At 33.8% G+C, this 15920-nt stretch overlaps 1 protein-coding gene across 3 annotated transcripts in view; it reads right to left on the minus strand.

Annotated features, from left to right (window-relative positions):
* Positions 1-15920, minus strand: part of LOC126878398 (glucose dehydrogenase [FAD, quinone]) — a 34323-nt gene that overhangs the window by 9406 nt on the left and 8997 nt on the right. The window contains exons 1-5 of one of the 3 annotated variants that reach the window (XM_050641174.1): positions 13293-13400; positions 11341-11510; positions 3802-4045; positions 2770-3028; positions 537-797 (exon numbers count right to left, since the gene is read on the minus strand). In XM_050641174.1, the coding sequence (XP_050497131.1) occupies positions 537-797; positions 2770-3028; positions 3802-4045; positions 11341-11510 (934 nt within the window). In that variant the 5' untranslated portion in view covers positions 13293-13400. The other 2 variants (XM_050641172.1, XM_050641173.1) reach the window with 2 other exon arrangements.

The following is a 15920-nucleotide window of genomic DNA, read 5'->3' on the forward strand; positions in this document are numbered from 1 at the left end:
CCAAAGTCAAACTGTTCAAAATATTTCACGAATGTCAAAGTATGTACCAATGAATGTACCCTTTTTATAATATGAAATATTAGAATATATAATACAAAATAATAGAATATGTCATAAAACAGGTTCACGACAAAGTACGTATAATTTCACGCTTAAGAGCAGTTATCGCCACGTTACGTTAATTATTTAAATACTTATGCCTGTCAGTTAACATATCGTATAGTTGCAAATGCAAGAACCAGTTTGGCGTGTCAGCATATACAGAGTTCATTGAAACTCTGAGTAGCTTAATATATATATATCAGATAATTAAAAATTGAATCGGATAAAATCAATCTCGATCTGAACTTATTAATCTTGCGACACAAAATGTTGCGTAACCAACATTTTTACAGTCGAAAAATGTATTACTTGCGAACAAATAGGATCTTTTATTAAAAGGTATATCTATTGATAAAATCTGATCTCATGCTTTCAAGCATTTTAATCTCACTATTACTTTTATTGTAGCAGCTATTCGACATCGAAGTAATTACCTCCACTTATGATCACTTCCTTCGCCACAGAAACTCGAAGAACCTTCCCATCATGGACGAATTCCACGCCAACCGCCCTCTTGTTATTGTCGAATAAGATCCTGGTAGCCGTGGAATTGAGCATTATGTGGAGATTCGGTCGATTTCTAGCTGGACGTAAAAATGCCCGGGCCGTTGAAAGACGTGAACCATTCCTCGAGGTCGTTTGGGCTATGGCGAATCCAGTGTGAGTCCGTCCATTGAGGTCCGCGATACCGTAACCTGTGAGTAATTAGTGGAACTCATTGATTTCTCTTTTATAGCAATTACATTTACCTCGAAATTTCAAATTAAGTAAGATCAAAATGTCAAGCGTATTTATTTGCCGGTTTATAATTGAAGGACTCAATTGGGAAAGTTGTATAAATTCATTTAAAAAGAAATGAAATTAATAAAGATTTAGTTTATAAAATAGGGTCTTTATAGATGATCTTTATTTAATGTTTGGGATCACGAAGATGTTCTATTAACGTTTAAGTTTAGGAATTTAGGCTTTTGTCTATTGTAGAACTTTTCCACTGAACTTCTCGATTAGCTTGTAAACGTCGAACGATATCGCAAGCTTTTATGAAAACCTTATATATAAATACAATAATATATATAAATATATAAATAGAATTTAAACAACTTTAGTAGTATTAATTGCAGATAAACTACAGATTTAATTTCTCTTATAAATTTACAGTATATAAACACCAATGTCTTAATAAATTGCCTAAGATATCGTGCGTGTATTATATCCGTATACGCGCGACCATGATTATACATTTCCTCGTTCATCTCGTAAGTCTTCGCGTATTTTTCAATTTTAGCAAGATATTAAAAAAAGGCGTGGCCGTATGTTACGTAAAAGCATTGCGGATCCACAAGCTTCTCACTTACGACATCGATCCGCTTTTACTCGTCAACGTTGTTCGTTTCGAATTTCTTTTGCTCGGGAATTCGGGATCGATCTCGCTTCGAAAAGCCGCGCGCCACTTATAAATACGTAACAAGGTCGTTCCATGTATTATGGAAGTTATACGTTAGCATTGTCAGAGGGAAGCTATTGGTGAAAATAGTATAGTAATTAGCTGACGTGAGAGCTGATTATGTAACTGGTCTTTCGATGGATGGTAAAACGGGTCATTAGACTCACGCGAGGAGTAACAACGAAATAAAGAAGAAACGAGTTTCTTGTTGTCGCGTAATAACAGGTTAGATGCTATTCGATTTAAGTAGATCGACTCGTTGTTAGCCAAGTTTTTTTCGACCATTTTCCAACTTTCTCGCGAATTTTATCTTACTGTTGTAACTGGTGACTTATAATGGAAGTTAAACAGAAGTTGTTCCAATTCGTTTATCGTGCTATTTCAGGATTGGAGACGTTCTTTTCAAGTTAAAGTTTTACTGAAAAGGGCTATATTCGAGTTGACGTGATTTAATTCTTGGCTAAATATTGAATTGTTCACTTGGAAAGTTCGCTCGCAGTGTTTCCGACAGTTAATGAGGTGTCCAGACAATAAGCAAGCTACGTTGTTAATTAGCCAGGCAAAATATCACAGTTGAATGTTTTTTCCTCTGAACTTGTGTTTTTGTTGAAAAAGCTTTTGAGTAATTGATTCAACGAACAGTCGTATCGTATTCTCAGATTTTTTGAAAGTTTAGAATGGTTAAAATATGTATATCCTTAATGCCTGAAAGTATAAAAACCTTTTACGACTTACAAAAAGATATCGAAGAAAAATCGTGGCAGTTAATTTCATTCAAGAAAATACCGTGTCTTATTACGAAAGTTCAGTATCGTTATGAAAAAAAAGAAAAGGAAAGAAATAACAAAAAACCGTCGTTAGATAAACCTATCATTAGAACGTAATTGTTGTATGTGATAGCGAAGAGAGCCATTATCAATCAGATATTACACAAGTGCTAATTATTACATTGCTTTAATTAAGCTGTTCTAATACATTTTTAGTTATACAATCTTATGTTAATTCATCTAACACATAGCCGATCTTAATTAATAATCATAGTTAATGTAGAAACTAAAGCTAAAAGAAAAAAATGTATAGTTTTATTTTAGGTAAATGTAGTTTTACTTTTTATATCAACTGTGATTGCTAAGGTCAACTACGTATGATATTAATCAAGTAACTAAGCGATGATTTGTTTCGTACTTTCGTCACACCAAATAACAGCTTAAGAACAAACTTACCAAGTTCATTTCCAGCTTCGAGGATAGAATAACTCAAAGGCGGGTGATAAGGGAACTGCGTGACCGTGAGTGGTCCACCGACACCGTGATAACCGTAATCCATACTGTTTGCTTGGAGATTATCCTCGCTCCTGATGAAATATGGAAGGACATCTTGATAAGACCATCCTATGTTTCCAAGCCTCGCCCAGTCGTCGTAATCCTTTCGCGAGCCCCTCATATACATCATGCCATTCATAACGCTGGTTCCTCCCAGCACCTGAATAACATTTTAATTACCCATTCGTTTATTGTCCTCCATTATTCGTACATGTTATGATAGCGACAATGAAATGAGGATTATTGAGGTACACGGATGACTAAATAAGAGCAGAAATTGAAAATGGAACATAGTGACGTGATAAGATGATAATAATAACTTAACAAATGACGCGTTATACATAATAGTTAAATGTTGCGAGTAGATAGTTAAAAATTAAAAAATTTTTCTTTCTTCTACAAATAACAATCAAAAGAAATTATTTCATGCATATTATTGTAAATTTTAAATTGTAGAACGATAGAAATATTTCCTTCTAGCTGCATTCTAAAAGCTCATATATGTAGATATTGTGAAATGTCAGCCATTCGTTACAGATACATATGGAATTAGAGCGAGGCGGGTACATACATAATATTATATTCCTTGTTCCTGTTTAATTTTAGCAGAACTCCAGTTATAAAAAAAGGCAAAGAATTGACACCAGAGAGAGGTTCTTAAGTAATAACTTGGAAAATATAACGAGAATATTAAGTTTTTGATCGGTCTGATATTTATGGACAATATTATTCCGAATATAAGACAATTCTAAATAGAGCTATATATAATACTAACTAATTGTAAATGAACTTTGTTTTGTATGAATACAAATTACGTAAAATATACACGTAAATTTAGAATCGAAGCTGTGTTCCATATTCGTCACCACCATCAAATGCGAAATCATAAAAGGGATTATATTAAAGATTGTTCTGACTTTAGAGGATACATACCTTACCCCTGGGCCAGTAACACTTGCGATCATCTTTATTTAGACACGCAGTGTCTTCACTTTCGGTGTTATACTGCCAATCGATGTTAGTCCCAATAAAATTAAAAAAGAACGAAGGTATCTGCGTCCCAGTGGGCTCATCCAGACCGGCTTCTAATAATAACACCGAAAATCGTGGCTCCTCTGATAATCGCGACGCAACTGTTGCACCTGCACTGCCACCTCCAATTACTACGAAATCGTACCTGAAATTAACACAAATAAACGTCATCTACACACATATATATATATAAATTTCCGTACTTATCGATGATTGAAAATCTTTGAAATTAAAGAATAAAGAATACTCTATGCAATAAAGAACGGATCGTATGATCGATTTACTATGTATTTTTCTTTTGTTTATTATCAATATTATCATTTATTATTATCTAGTTAAATAACTTTTGATTTAGAAGAAAATTTAAGAATTTATTTTTTACAATTACAATTGTATTTCTATCGACTTCAAACCGCTTTACAACTGGCTAACGGTACGGATAACAGCTTTTCTCATCTTTATTTATTCGTTTTATAAAAAGTTTATTTTTGACACCTTTAATAGTTTCTACATGGTATTCGAAAATTAAATTAATCGATGGCGAAAATTGTTTTCGATCCGCAATAATCGTTGCTGGTATTAAAAATATTATTTCATTATTCCCAATCATAATCAACTTTTATTAACGTCGCTGATAATTACTGCACAATACCGCTACATACTTTCATATAATATTATGTCATACAACAGCGATCGGAAACTGCTTAAACGCAAATAGATCGTATTGCGTAATCTGTTCTTCAAAGTCAAGTTTCACGCAGATCAACTGTAGTCCCACGCGTTTGCTCTACATACTTCTTATGAAATGCAGACTATCCCGAACAAGGTTACGATTTCACTCATTTCTAAGTGACAGATTATTTTGTTATTCGTCATACCCTTTTAATGGTAAAAACCGATGCATCTTCACCTCGTTCGAAGAAGCGGTTACGGCTTCATAAGAATTAGAAACTGGGTTAAAGGCACGAAAGTCCTATAGCGGTTGAGCAGAGCGAAAGGTGGATTTCTTAGGAGTTCGTTGGGGACGTTCGTACCAAGTGGTAATGGTATTTTGAATGCCATGAGGTGCATGCAGCTGTGTACATTCTGTGAAATGTACACTTGGTTCGCTGAGGGACGACAAGTTTATGCATTGAAAATATGGGCCTGAATAGTCGACGTGTCTTTCATTTGCGATTTTTGTCAAGTGTCCAGTATATTGTTAAGAGAACATTTAGAAACGGAGGATGGTACAACCTGAATGATTTCGAAGAATGAGCATAAAATTTCATGCTATGTTTCTTTGAATGATCTTGTATTTCATGTTTAGGTATATCTACTCGCTACGAAAAGTACATACCTGTGTATTATTGTATTTATTATAGTATTTGTATGTTGATTAATTAAGTCCAAACATTTTTAACAACAATAAAAATAGAGGGTTCTCAAATTATGTCCAAGCGAAATCCGAAGGACGAACTTTTTCCAACTATCTATTTATTATGAAATTTGAATAATCTCTAAAGTAGCATAGAAAATCCTGATTTTACTGCGTAATATTCGTTTTAACTTATTTTCACACAGTTCCTACGTTTTGAGTTTGAATGCCCTAGGAAATGAAATAATACTCAAGTCTAGTTATTTAAAGTGCAAGAAAACCAGTTTTTCTACGCGGAACAGATTATTGACTACGTATACTTGTAAATTCTTTACAAATTTTTCTTTCGCCTGTTGTCAATGGTTTGTAGCTTTTTAAAATGAGCTTGCTGCATGAATACATACACATGTATACATTATCATTGTTTTAAGGAAAGATGTAATAAGAAACTTGAAAAGCTTTAAATACAGAAATCAGAGCACGTCGGGTTCGTAATATTTAATTGTTTTTCTAATAAATGCACGAAATTTTATTACACTATTGTTATATTATCATTCAAATCGTAGTTATTATATAAATTAGGTTTTACTTCTACATGTCCTCTTCTTTTTATTTTTACATATTTTCTCTGTTATTTATTTTTACACCATATTACGTCCTTCTTCTTCTTCTATTCTTTAATATCGTATTTCATGGTATAAAGTAAATATAACGCGATACATTTTCTTCGTAACTTCTATAATATAGAACTAATATATTTTAAAAAGTTTTCTCTAACAAAAGTGGCTAAGAGAAACTGAAATTTTATTTCTAGAATTACGTCAAGATTATTGTAATCTCAATTTGCTATCTGTACTTCCACATTTCTATTATTACTATTACCGGCACGATATTTTTATTATTTATCGATACCTACAAACAATGCGGATCGATCGAGAAGACTTTTAACTCGTTATCAACGTATCCACATATATGAAACGTCGTTTTTTACTCGCTACCTCTCACTCACGCAATTTTTAAACCGTCCTTTTCATTCTTTCCAACCACCAGTCAGAAAATAAAATTCACCAGCCATTACTCGTTTTTTAATGCCAATTCCATTTTCTTGCACAACAGAAACCTTCCGTAGGAAGACAGTTAGCCTGCGTTCATTATTAATTTCAGTCAATCATGCTGCCTTCTAACATCGCGGCAACGGAAATAGATTAAAATGAAGCAACGGGATATTCTCAATAACTCGCTCCGTTCTGCAATATCTGTTTCCAGTAATTGTGTTTCGTCACTATTATCATCTGTGCAATCGTTTCCATCGATATTATTATTAATCACCGTCGATTATCGCGATACGGTTTCCACAGCTTCCAATTAAGGGCCTTTGGCAGTAGTTTAATACGTTTGCTACATACGTCTCGGCTTTTATCACGTATCTACTTTAACCATGAGTATATGACACCTATATGGATTCGAAGGATCAATTAGAAATTGTAAAATTTTGATATATAGATAATATAATAATAATGCGTATAAAGAATGATACAAATATGTCAAAGTTTCGCTAGTATTACATCTGTTAATTAATATAATATTAGTGATAGATGTATGCTAAATGATGCTGCCTGCAATGCTTGCGAAACGTTCCTAATTGTGTTATAAAATATTATTGCCTTATGCGATATTTCAAGAATTTACAGAAACCACTCTGCTACCTGACATTTATGAAATATAAAAATATATTTTATGTATGTGAACGGGATGCGCATAAAAATATTTTGCCAAATACGTAGTAAATTATAGCAAATGTACAATATATTGTAGCGATGACAGTTCGATTAGCAGTGGTTGTACATTTTAATTATTATTTTTACGGGAATAACAGTTTGGAAAGAAATTCGTTTAATTTTAAATCCAAGTATTATACAAGAATTGTATATGAGATAACACTGTTACATGACTAGCACAAGTAGCTACATCGTAACATGGAAAAAATTATTTATATCCATACGCGACAAGCGTGAAATATGTTAAGAAGAAAGGAGAGCGTTGCGTCGTCTCGTGTCATCTTGTGTCAAATTACGCAGAAGAAATGTGTTATGTAATTCATGACACGCATGAGAAACGCGAAAACGAGCTCATTAAATGTATATGAACCGATGAACAAATATCTCACGGGAAATCGGTTAATAACGGTTCACCCTTTGCTATTATTGTATTCTGAATTTTGTGTTCTGTATTCTGAACGTATGTAATAGCGTAAATCTGCGTTGTATTGCGTAGAGAAGCAATGGACTGGGCGAACAGTGGCAGACACTTGGAGAACCGAGTACGCGTAATAAGAATATTTAATTTGAAATTATGAAATTTCTCTCTGACCGATGATATAATTGACCCAGAAGTTGCATTATATTACTTATTTATTATTCATAATCCTCTTGCTCTTCGACTTAACGATGGCTTCCGGTTACTTCCTGCAATAAGTAGTTATTAGTATCTGCTAGAAATTACGTTATACATAAGTAATTTTTTAAGAATAAAGGTTCTGGCTTTAATTATAAAAGTACTTGCGCTATTTGTAGATTACTTTGTATATTACCGTGGAAGTTATGAAATTATTCTTTAGATTTTTTAGATTTTCTTGTAGAGAAATGAAAAATGAGAGAAGAAACAAGATGTATAATTAAAAATGAGAAACGCGTATAAATATCGTTAGCTATTCTTCAGGTGATTTTCAACTGTGGTATTGTAGATTCGAGTATACTTTCGCTTGTTGACCTTAATCCTACAGTTATCGTACCTCCTACTATCGAATTTCCTTATGAACATGTATTACAGATAATTCTTATTAATCCCTTCCCGTGCCATTCAGTTCGACGAAACAGACCAGACTGATGCTCGTAAACAGGAACTAACATTCAGTCACGATCGTAACGGGCAAAAAAACAGTCCGCGAGCTCGGCTTGTTATGTTTACGTTTGGCCCAAGTATCTGGTCGCGAGTCAGACTCGCGATATTCATGTTTGGGCCAAAATTTTCATCGCGAGTCTGACTCGCTAAAGTACGGGAAGGGGTTAAGGACATTAACAGCAATTTGCCTGCCTTTAATCGATTCTAGCATGGAAAACTTCTTTGAACCACTCGATAGTTCGATCGTGATTTTCTTTGGAAGATTTCACCTCTTGAAAAATGGGTTGACCTTAAACATCAGTTAAGAATAACACAGATATTAACAGCAATTTGCTTTATTTCGATAAAGCTTAATAGTGAACAGTTCTTTTTAGTAATTTCCAAAAATTCAATGAAAGTTACTCGCTTCAAGTAATTCTACTGAAAGTTGCTGTATCGTATGGAAATCACATTGATTTTCAACGTTGATTAATAACAATACAGATATCAACGGTAGATTGCTTTATTTCCATCCATTCCGGCAACAAACGTTTCTTTTAACGATTCCAAAATTATAAAATTCCAAGATTACTTTACTACAACGAGCGATTTTCTTTCCGAAAGTTCTCGCGTCCTTTGCAAAACACGATTTCAAGATTCGATCAATAATATCACCGAAGAGTTCCAACTCGTTAGAGTTTCAGCTTTACGAGCATTTCTTCGTCACGTTTCTATCTACTTCCATTCTGATTACATTTGAATGGTTCACAGAATCTGTCGCACATTCTGCCTTTCGCGTTTAACCGCGAACGGTTCCTAGTGACGCGCCTTCAATTTCATCAAATTATCTATAACTCAGAGCACGGATTCGCGGCTGTTTGAAACCGCACGAAGGATCTAACTACCGAATCTGGTTGCCTCAGTGAGCATCCGGCAGAACTGCAAGCGCAGATTCATGGAGCAGGTGTGATGCAACGTGAGAGAATCATTGGAACAATGGTACCGGGCCATTACGCATGGTTACATACACACTACAATTTCATGAATACATACACGTTACAATTTCATGGATACGTATGCATGGATGTTCACTTCCGAGAAGGACGCAGACAACGGACTATAGTTTCCGTACGATATCACGTGAACCGTGTCTGTAACAATTAAGAAGGCCTTCTTCGTTGTCGTTTGACCATCACCAGACATTCTGGTTCCTGTTCGAACAATTTTATTCCCTCGTCGTTTGTCGAGATACTTCCGGAATCTCTTTCGATTCGCTCTGATGCTCGGTTGAGTGTTTAATGAAACGACGCGGTACAGGGAAGAGGAAGAATTTATGAAGCATATAAGGAAAACCGAAAAAATATAGCAGAAGATAGCAGGAAAAAAGAGCGGAATGAAGGCCATAGGTGATCTTGGTTGAAGATAAATCTTTTTCCTAACGTTATTTTTGTTCCATATTACCGAGGTTAGTGTTAGTGGAGTGTGGATTTTTATAGAATTTCATATTTTTATTAACCCTTCGTAGGCAACCTGGGTCATTCACGTCCCAAGCGAAATTTCAATCGTAAGTTTCTTCGAAGCGAATATTTATCTTTCTCGAGAAATCTTTTAGACGTTTCACTTAAGAACAATTGGACAATGTAGTAAAGAGACTTCAATAAGCATTCCAGAATTTCTCCCGATGTTTTAAAAGCTCAGAATTAGACGTGGACGTAAATATAACTAAGGCTACATGAAACCTATATGAAGATTTATTCGATCGATTAAACATTATGACAGTTCCTTCATTTTGAATATGTTGTTAAAATAAAAATTGTCATACCGTGTCATATATTTTGGAAGATTTTCTACGATGATACCAATTTTATAGATTTAATTGGGTAATATAATTTTCTAAAAATATGCACGTAGAAAAGACGAATATAATCGAGTCGAATAAGCGCACACGTAAAACAGATATCGCTTTAAAACTGACAGAAGGATTTCAGTTAAACGGAGCATGGAAAATGAAATACGAATCCTTTTGGATTTTCGCTAACGAGATACAGAATATCGAGTGGTAAATAAAATAAAATAAAAACGGACAATCGGATATTATGATCGGTTTTGTATCGATTAGCCTTTCTAAAATCAAATTTCACAACAAAAGTGTCACTGTTCTGTTATTTTAAAATGCTAATTTAGTATTCATAGGAATAACTGTGAAAAAATATCTGGATACGTGTTTGTGAGTTTTTAATCGATATTCGATTTCCTTTCTTTTTGATTTCGATAAACGAAACGAGTTTCTGGGTTATCGAATCAACTCCATTTGAAGGCGTGACCAATTTGTCATTTCACTCGACCGTGACCCGGTTAGAGAGTTTAATCTCTAGAGTTCGAAACTTGCAACTTGGACCATATACATACATATAGACATAATCGATGATCTTATTTTCAGGCACAGTTTAAATTTATTTTCGTAAGGGATACGCGCATATATGTTTCGAAACTTTTCCTACTGTATTTCTAGTATGTACATATACCTTCCCTTGCGATATCGATGCTGGAATGCTTCCAGAAAATCTTACATTCAAACGAGTTTTATTCCAAATGTGGGTTACAGTGATCAGAGTACGTTGAAATATGTTTTCACGCTTCCACGAATTGGATTTGATAGGATATATGTGTGTATTAGTCAAAGGCATTGTTTGGAGAACTTTAATATTGTTAGAAGCCTTATACTAGCGTATTGTGTATTGCGACAAGAAAAGATAAAATTATACAGAACGCCGATAATATGATAAAATTCAAACTAGTAAAGTATCCAAAGTATAATGCTTTTTGTAATACTTAATAGGTAAAACGATCTTCTATCGATGTTCTAGTTTCTAAATTGTATTCTCCAAAATATGAATTTGCATAGAAATACGCAATCTCGTTATAAGAGTTAAGGATCATTTTTAACAAATTATAAGTTCATTATCTCCTCCGTTAGTTACCACCTTTCTTATTGCTCTTTGAAAAACGTTCTATTATTTATGACGGCTTTTATCAGTCTTTTCTGTGGAATTGTTGGTTAAGCTGTTATAATAAAGGATTAAACAACTAAAAATGTTTTCTCTTTTTTGTATATTAAAATCTTTTTTATAACTCGTGCTCATAATTCGCGATAGTTAAGCTTCAAAATTTCGGGGCTCTTTTTATAACTTGTTTTATTTTACCTGGAGTTAACAGTAGGGGGTGGTAGCGGCCTGTTGCATGGATCCTCGAGGTCGCACTGGCTACGAAGGAATACTTCTAGAAGGCCCATGAACAACATGAAGGACGAACCACCGCATGTTGATGCTAAAGTCGGCCCGGTTGAAGGCGTTAATGGACAGTTACAGCTCATCTGGAACGTTTATTGATTTTTTACCAAACCTGAGATGGTAAATTTAAAAAGATATAATGCTCTTTATTTCAGTATTCTTAGTAATTTTCTTTTGCATCTACTCTTTATTATTTTTTATCAATCTCATCATCAATGAAAAATTTCATATGTAATTTTATATTCTTTAGTTAGCATCTACAAGAAACGAAGAATTGATAAATAAATCTATCGTTGCGTGAAGTAAGCAAAAGTTTCAGTAATGGAAATATCCGTTGCCATCGGGAATTTAAATGAATGACATTTTAATTATCTGTGAGTTAAATAGAGAAATGTAAGCCTTTCAAGTATTGATTGGAATAGTGAAACAGCTAATTTTACAATCAACCGAACAAAGTTGCACTTTCGTTCGCTCAAAGGGTGAAGGAAGAAGGAAACGTTAGACTTTCTACTTTGATGCCTTGTTCCCAGCCCTACTCTTCGATAAAAATTCGCTATAAAAAAGAGAAATTTCGTTGTAACAAAGGTGACAGTCTACTAATCATCCAACTTTCTAGCTTCTTCTCTTTTGTGCGAGATTATCTGTCCATTTTGAATACTCGTTTTATATAAAACGTTGAACGCACAGAATTGAAAAAATACTAAAATTGTTAGAAACAAATATTGAAAATTATGTTGGGATACAGTTATATTCTTATTATATATGGGACGTAGTTATACTGTTAAAACTGTTAAAGAAACTTAAGTATTGGAGATTAAAAGAAAATCCCTATTAAAAGTGTAACTAAAGCATATAATTAATTCATATATACATTTTATATATTTTCTTCCGCAGAATCGTAGTGCAATAAAAGATTTAAATCCATTATTGAAACGAGTTTTACATCGATAAGTAATTTTCAATCATAAACGAAAATACGTTACGAAAACGCACGTTAAAATACGAGCTAGCCTACCGTGACACCCATGTCGAGATTGTTCAATTTCAACAGAAATTGGATTCATTTCGCGCATCGCGATACTCGCGTATCGAGTTTTGAGGACGCTAGACGAATTCGCAATCATCGATATGAATAAATGCAAAAATTGCAGTACCTATTTTACCATTCGCTGCAAAGCTTTGTCAAGGCTATAGTTCTAGGCTCATCAAACTGGATAATCGAGTCTATACTGTAATAATTTGTACTTTTAGCAACACGAGAGATATGGGTTCGTTGGTACTTTCGTTTGATTGGACGTAATATGTGGATTTTTAAATTGTTGTCGCGGAAGAAAGTATTTAAGAAGAAAAAGAAAGTAGCGTTTAAATCCACTGTGAGAAGCCAAAAATGTTTCATCAACGTAGAATCTCTGTTCCTTTTTCTTTGAGCTATGTTGGAATCCGTTTTCGTCTTTGTCAATTTGTCCGAATTAAAAATCTCTTCACGATCGTGTCGTTTCAGACCTCTTCACTTGTTTAAACTCTTCAAGCTCTTTGAACTACCTTCGACTTTCTATTCAATTATCCTCGATTAAACAATTTACGGCGTTTCGACGACTATAGGACGCTTCTACGATGCGGAAATCGAGTCACGTAGACGCGCAATCGCGATCGATGCGTCGATCCTCCTATTTTCCTCGCGTTCTGTTCTTAATCCTTCTCTATGGGCAATTTCTAGTATAAAATTAATTAAATGAAAATTTCTGATGTAAAATATCTAAGGTATTTCGCAACATGGTATTATTCACGAAATGCTTTAGAGATGATATTATTTGTGTTAACTAATTAAATAATTTTCAATATACATTATTGTAAAAAATATTCACTTTGCTTATGTAAATACGAATCGCCACATAACAATGAACTTTAACTATTTGTTTAGATGTTAGCCGATATTACGTTAAAATACGATAGCGAAGTAGTTTCCACTAAAGTGTTTTAAATGCTACTGCTTGAACTAACGACGATGGTCTTTTTATGAGTTGAGAAGAATCTCTTATCTGGTCTGTATCTTGCAATTAAAGACAAGTTTTTTCCTGTATGCTTCAGTTACCATGATGCTTTTCATATATCACTATGAACCAATAGAATAAAAAGCTTTCTTCTTATGATTTTAATAAATAATTAAATAAATGAAACTGTTCATCACGTGTTATTGGACCGCGCATTTTTATACACTTGTAGGAAATTTGAAAATGCAAAATTTCACAGAGTCCACATAATATGAAAAAATATATAAAATATCCAAAGTGCAACGCTTTTTGTAATACCTGTTAGGTGGAACAATTTTTTATTGAACTTGGATTTTTTTCATTATATTTACAAAGAAATTAAGTTGCATAAAAATTCATGATAATGATAATAGATAGACCATACATTGAAATTTTTGTTTGGCTCATAATTCGCGATAATACACCTTCAAGCTTAAGAAGTTCTTTTCTTACTTATTTTCTAAATCGTAGCGATAGAGTGAACGATTTCTCAATAAAAGTACCGAGTCATGTTTTATAATCGTGAAAAGTCCTTTGGCCCTGTGTCCTACAACTCCTACAACGGTGCCATAATATGCTTTTCACGTCGCGTTTCCTCTTCCTACGCTCCTCATTCTCGCTCGGCATTCCGGCACCCAACGTTCCTCTCCTACCGTTGTGAACCGTAATTATTGCTCTGTAGATGTAGATACACGTGAAACAAAAACATTGCGCGGTTCTTATTGTTCCTCTATGCGTCTTCTCGAGAAAGAGATTTTACCATCTGGCTTGGTTTTCTTTCAACGGATGATCGATGAAGCGAAGTGAACGAGATCGAGGAGTTCGATGTTGCGGGGAATTTGCAATCGTTTGTTGGTCTTTTTGTCGTTGGTATTACGCGAGTTGCGTTGCAATGTGTTACGGTAATCTTTGGAGATGGGATTGGAGTTTATAGTAGAGCGACCGGTGGTTGCGAATGCGATAGAAAGTGGCTGAGTATCGTAAAGTGCAATAGCTATTGTGAGAAATTGTTCGATAATATTCACAGGCGATGACTATTGATTAGCCGATTATTTTTGTAATAAGATTTGCGATAATAGATAAAATGTTGTTGAATTTTTGAGATACGTTTTTCATTGTAAAACGATTAATTGTTATCTACTTGATCATACCTGTAAATATTATTTCTTATTCTGTTTTAAATTAAGCGGCAGTTAATTTCCGACTTATCGTTAGTTATGTAATAGTTTTCCCAGCATTCCACGCAATTGTTATTATCCGGCTCTCCTACTGAGACGAATAATTAGACCGACTACCTTTCCAGGTTTACATATGTATGTTTCATGACATTTCAAACGATTTAGTTTCCATTGAAATAGCCTGCGTCCCGATTTAAAACGCGGGCTAATTCCCGTAAATATATGGAAGAAGCGCTTAGCATCTTCCTATTTTCGCGTCGTATGTTGAAGGCCACTTATTTTGGCAGAGGAACGTTCTATACCTATATTCTTCTTAATATATGGTAAAAGTTAGATTACAAGAAACTATGAATGTTTAATTTTTATGACAATTACGAAGGCAAAGTATGATGTACACTAAAACTCGTTTTATATGAACTTGTCGGAGGACAAATAGTTTATATAACTAGAGTTCATACAATAGAAGTACGTTCATTCTCCCCTACCATCTATTATCTTCCATTCATATGATAAGTTCACGTTTAGATAAATAGACTCAACAATCGAAAGTTCACTTAATCTGGCACTAATTAAAATTTCATTCGAATAAATAAAACTTATGTAAATGGAGTTCTATTGCATTAATCTGGAATCATTGGAAAATCTCGGAAAATAACAAGTGAGCTAAGCTCTCATTCCTGTTTGCTTAGCAAAGGTATTTAAACAATATTGAACAATGCTATGATCAATGCAAGGAACAATGCTATGATCTATTATCTCCGAGAAATGCTGGCAGTCTCTCGCAGAATTATCTTAATAAGTTACGTATAACGTTTTAATATTTCGTGTCTGCTACCGTAGTATAAAAATTAATGGTTAACGCTCACTTAAGTAGCTACTAAGAACATTGCAAGACAAGTAGTTATGAACTACTTTATGAAACAGCATTTAGTAAAAATAACCTTTCTAGGTAACTATTAATATAAAAATAGCTATACTAAAATACCTACTAAAGCACTAATTAAAATTCATTTCCTGGAAAGCTTAAAGACGAAAACATTATCGATAACAAAATTTCTATTCATCAATCTCTATCGAATCTACTATTAAATTTCACCAATAGCCAGAAGTCAACGATACACATAAAATTCATTACTTAACCATCAGTTAAAACGAGTTTCCTCTCACATCTAAAACTCCATTCGTTACAAGGAACGAGAAAATCATAGAATTTAGTTGCATAATGTAATAATCTTTACGACGTATGTCAACAGCAGTTACAAATTCTTATTTCGATCGATGTCAC

Source organism: Bombus huntii, chromosome 2, assembly GCF_024542735.1.
Source record: "Bombus huntii isolate Logan2020A chromosome 2, iyBomHunt1.1, whole genome shotgun sequence".
In the NCBI taxonomy this organism is placed as follows: domain Eukaryota; kingdom Metazoa; phylum Arthropoda; class Insecta; order Hymenoptera; family Apidae; genus Bombus; species Bombus huntii.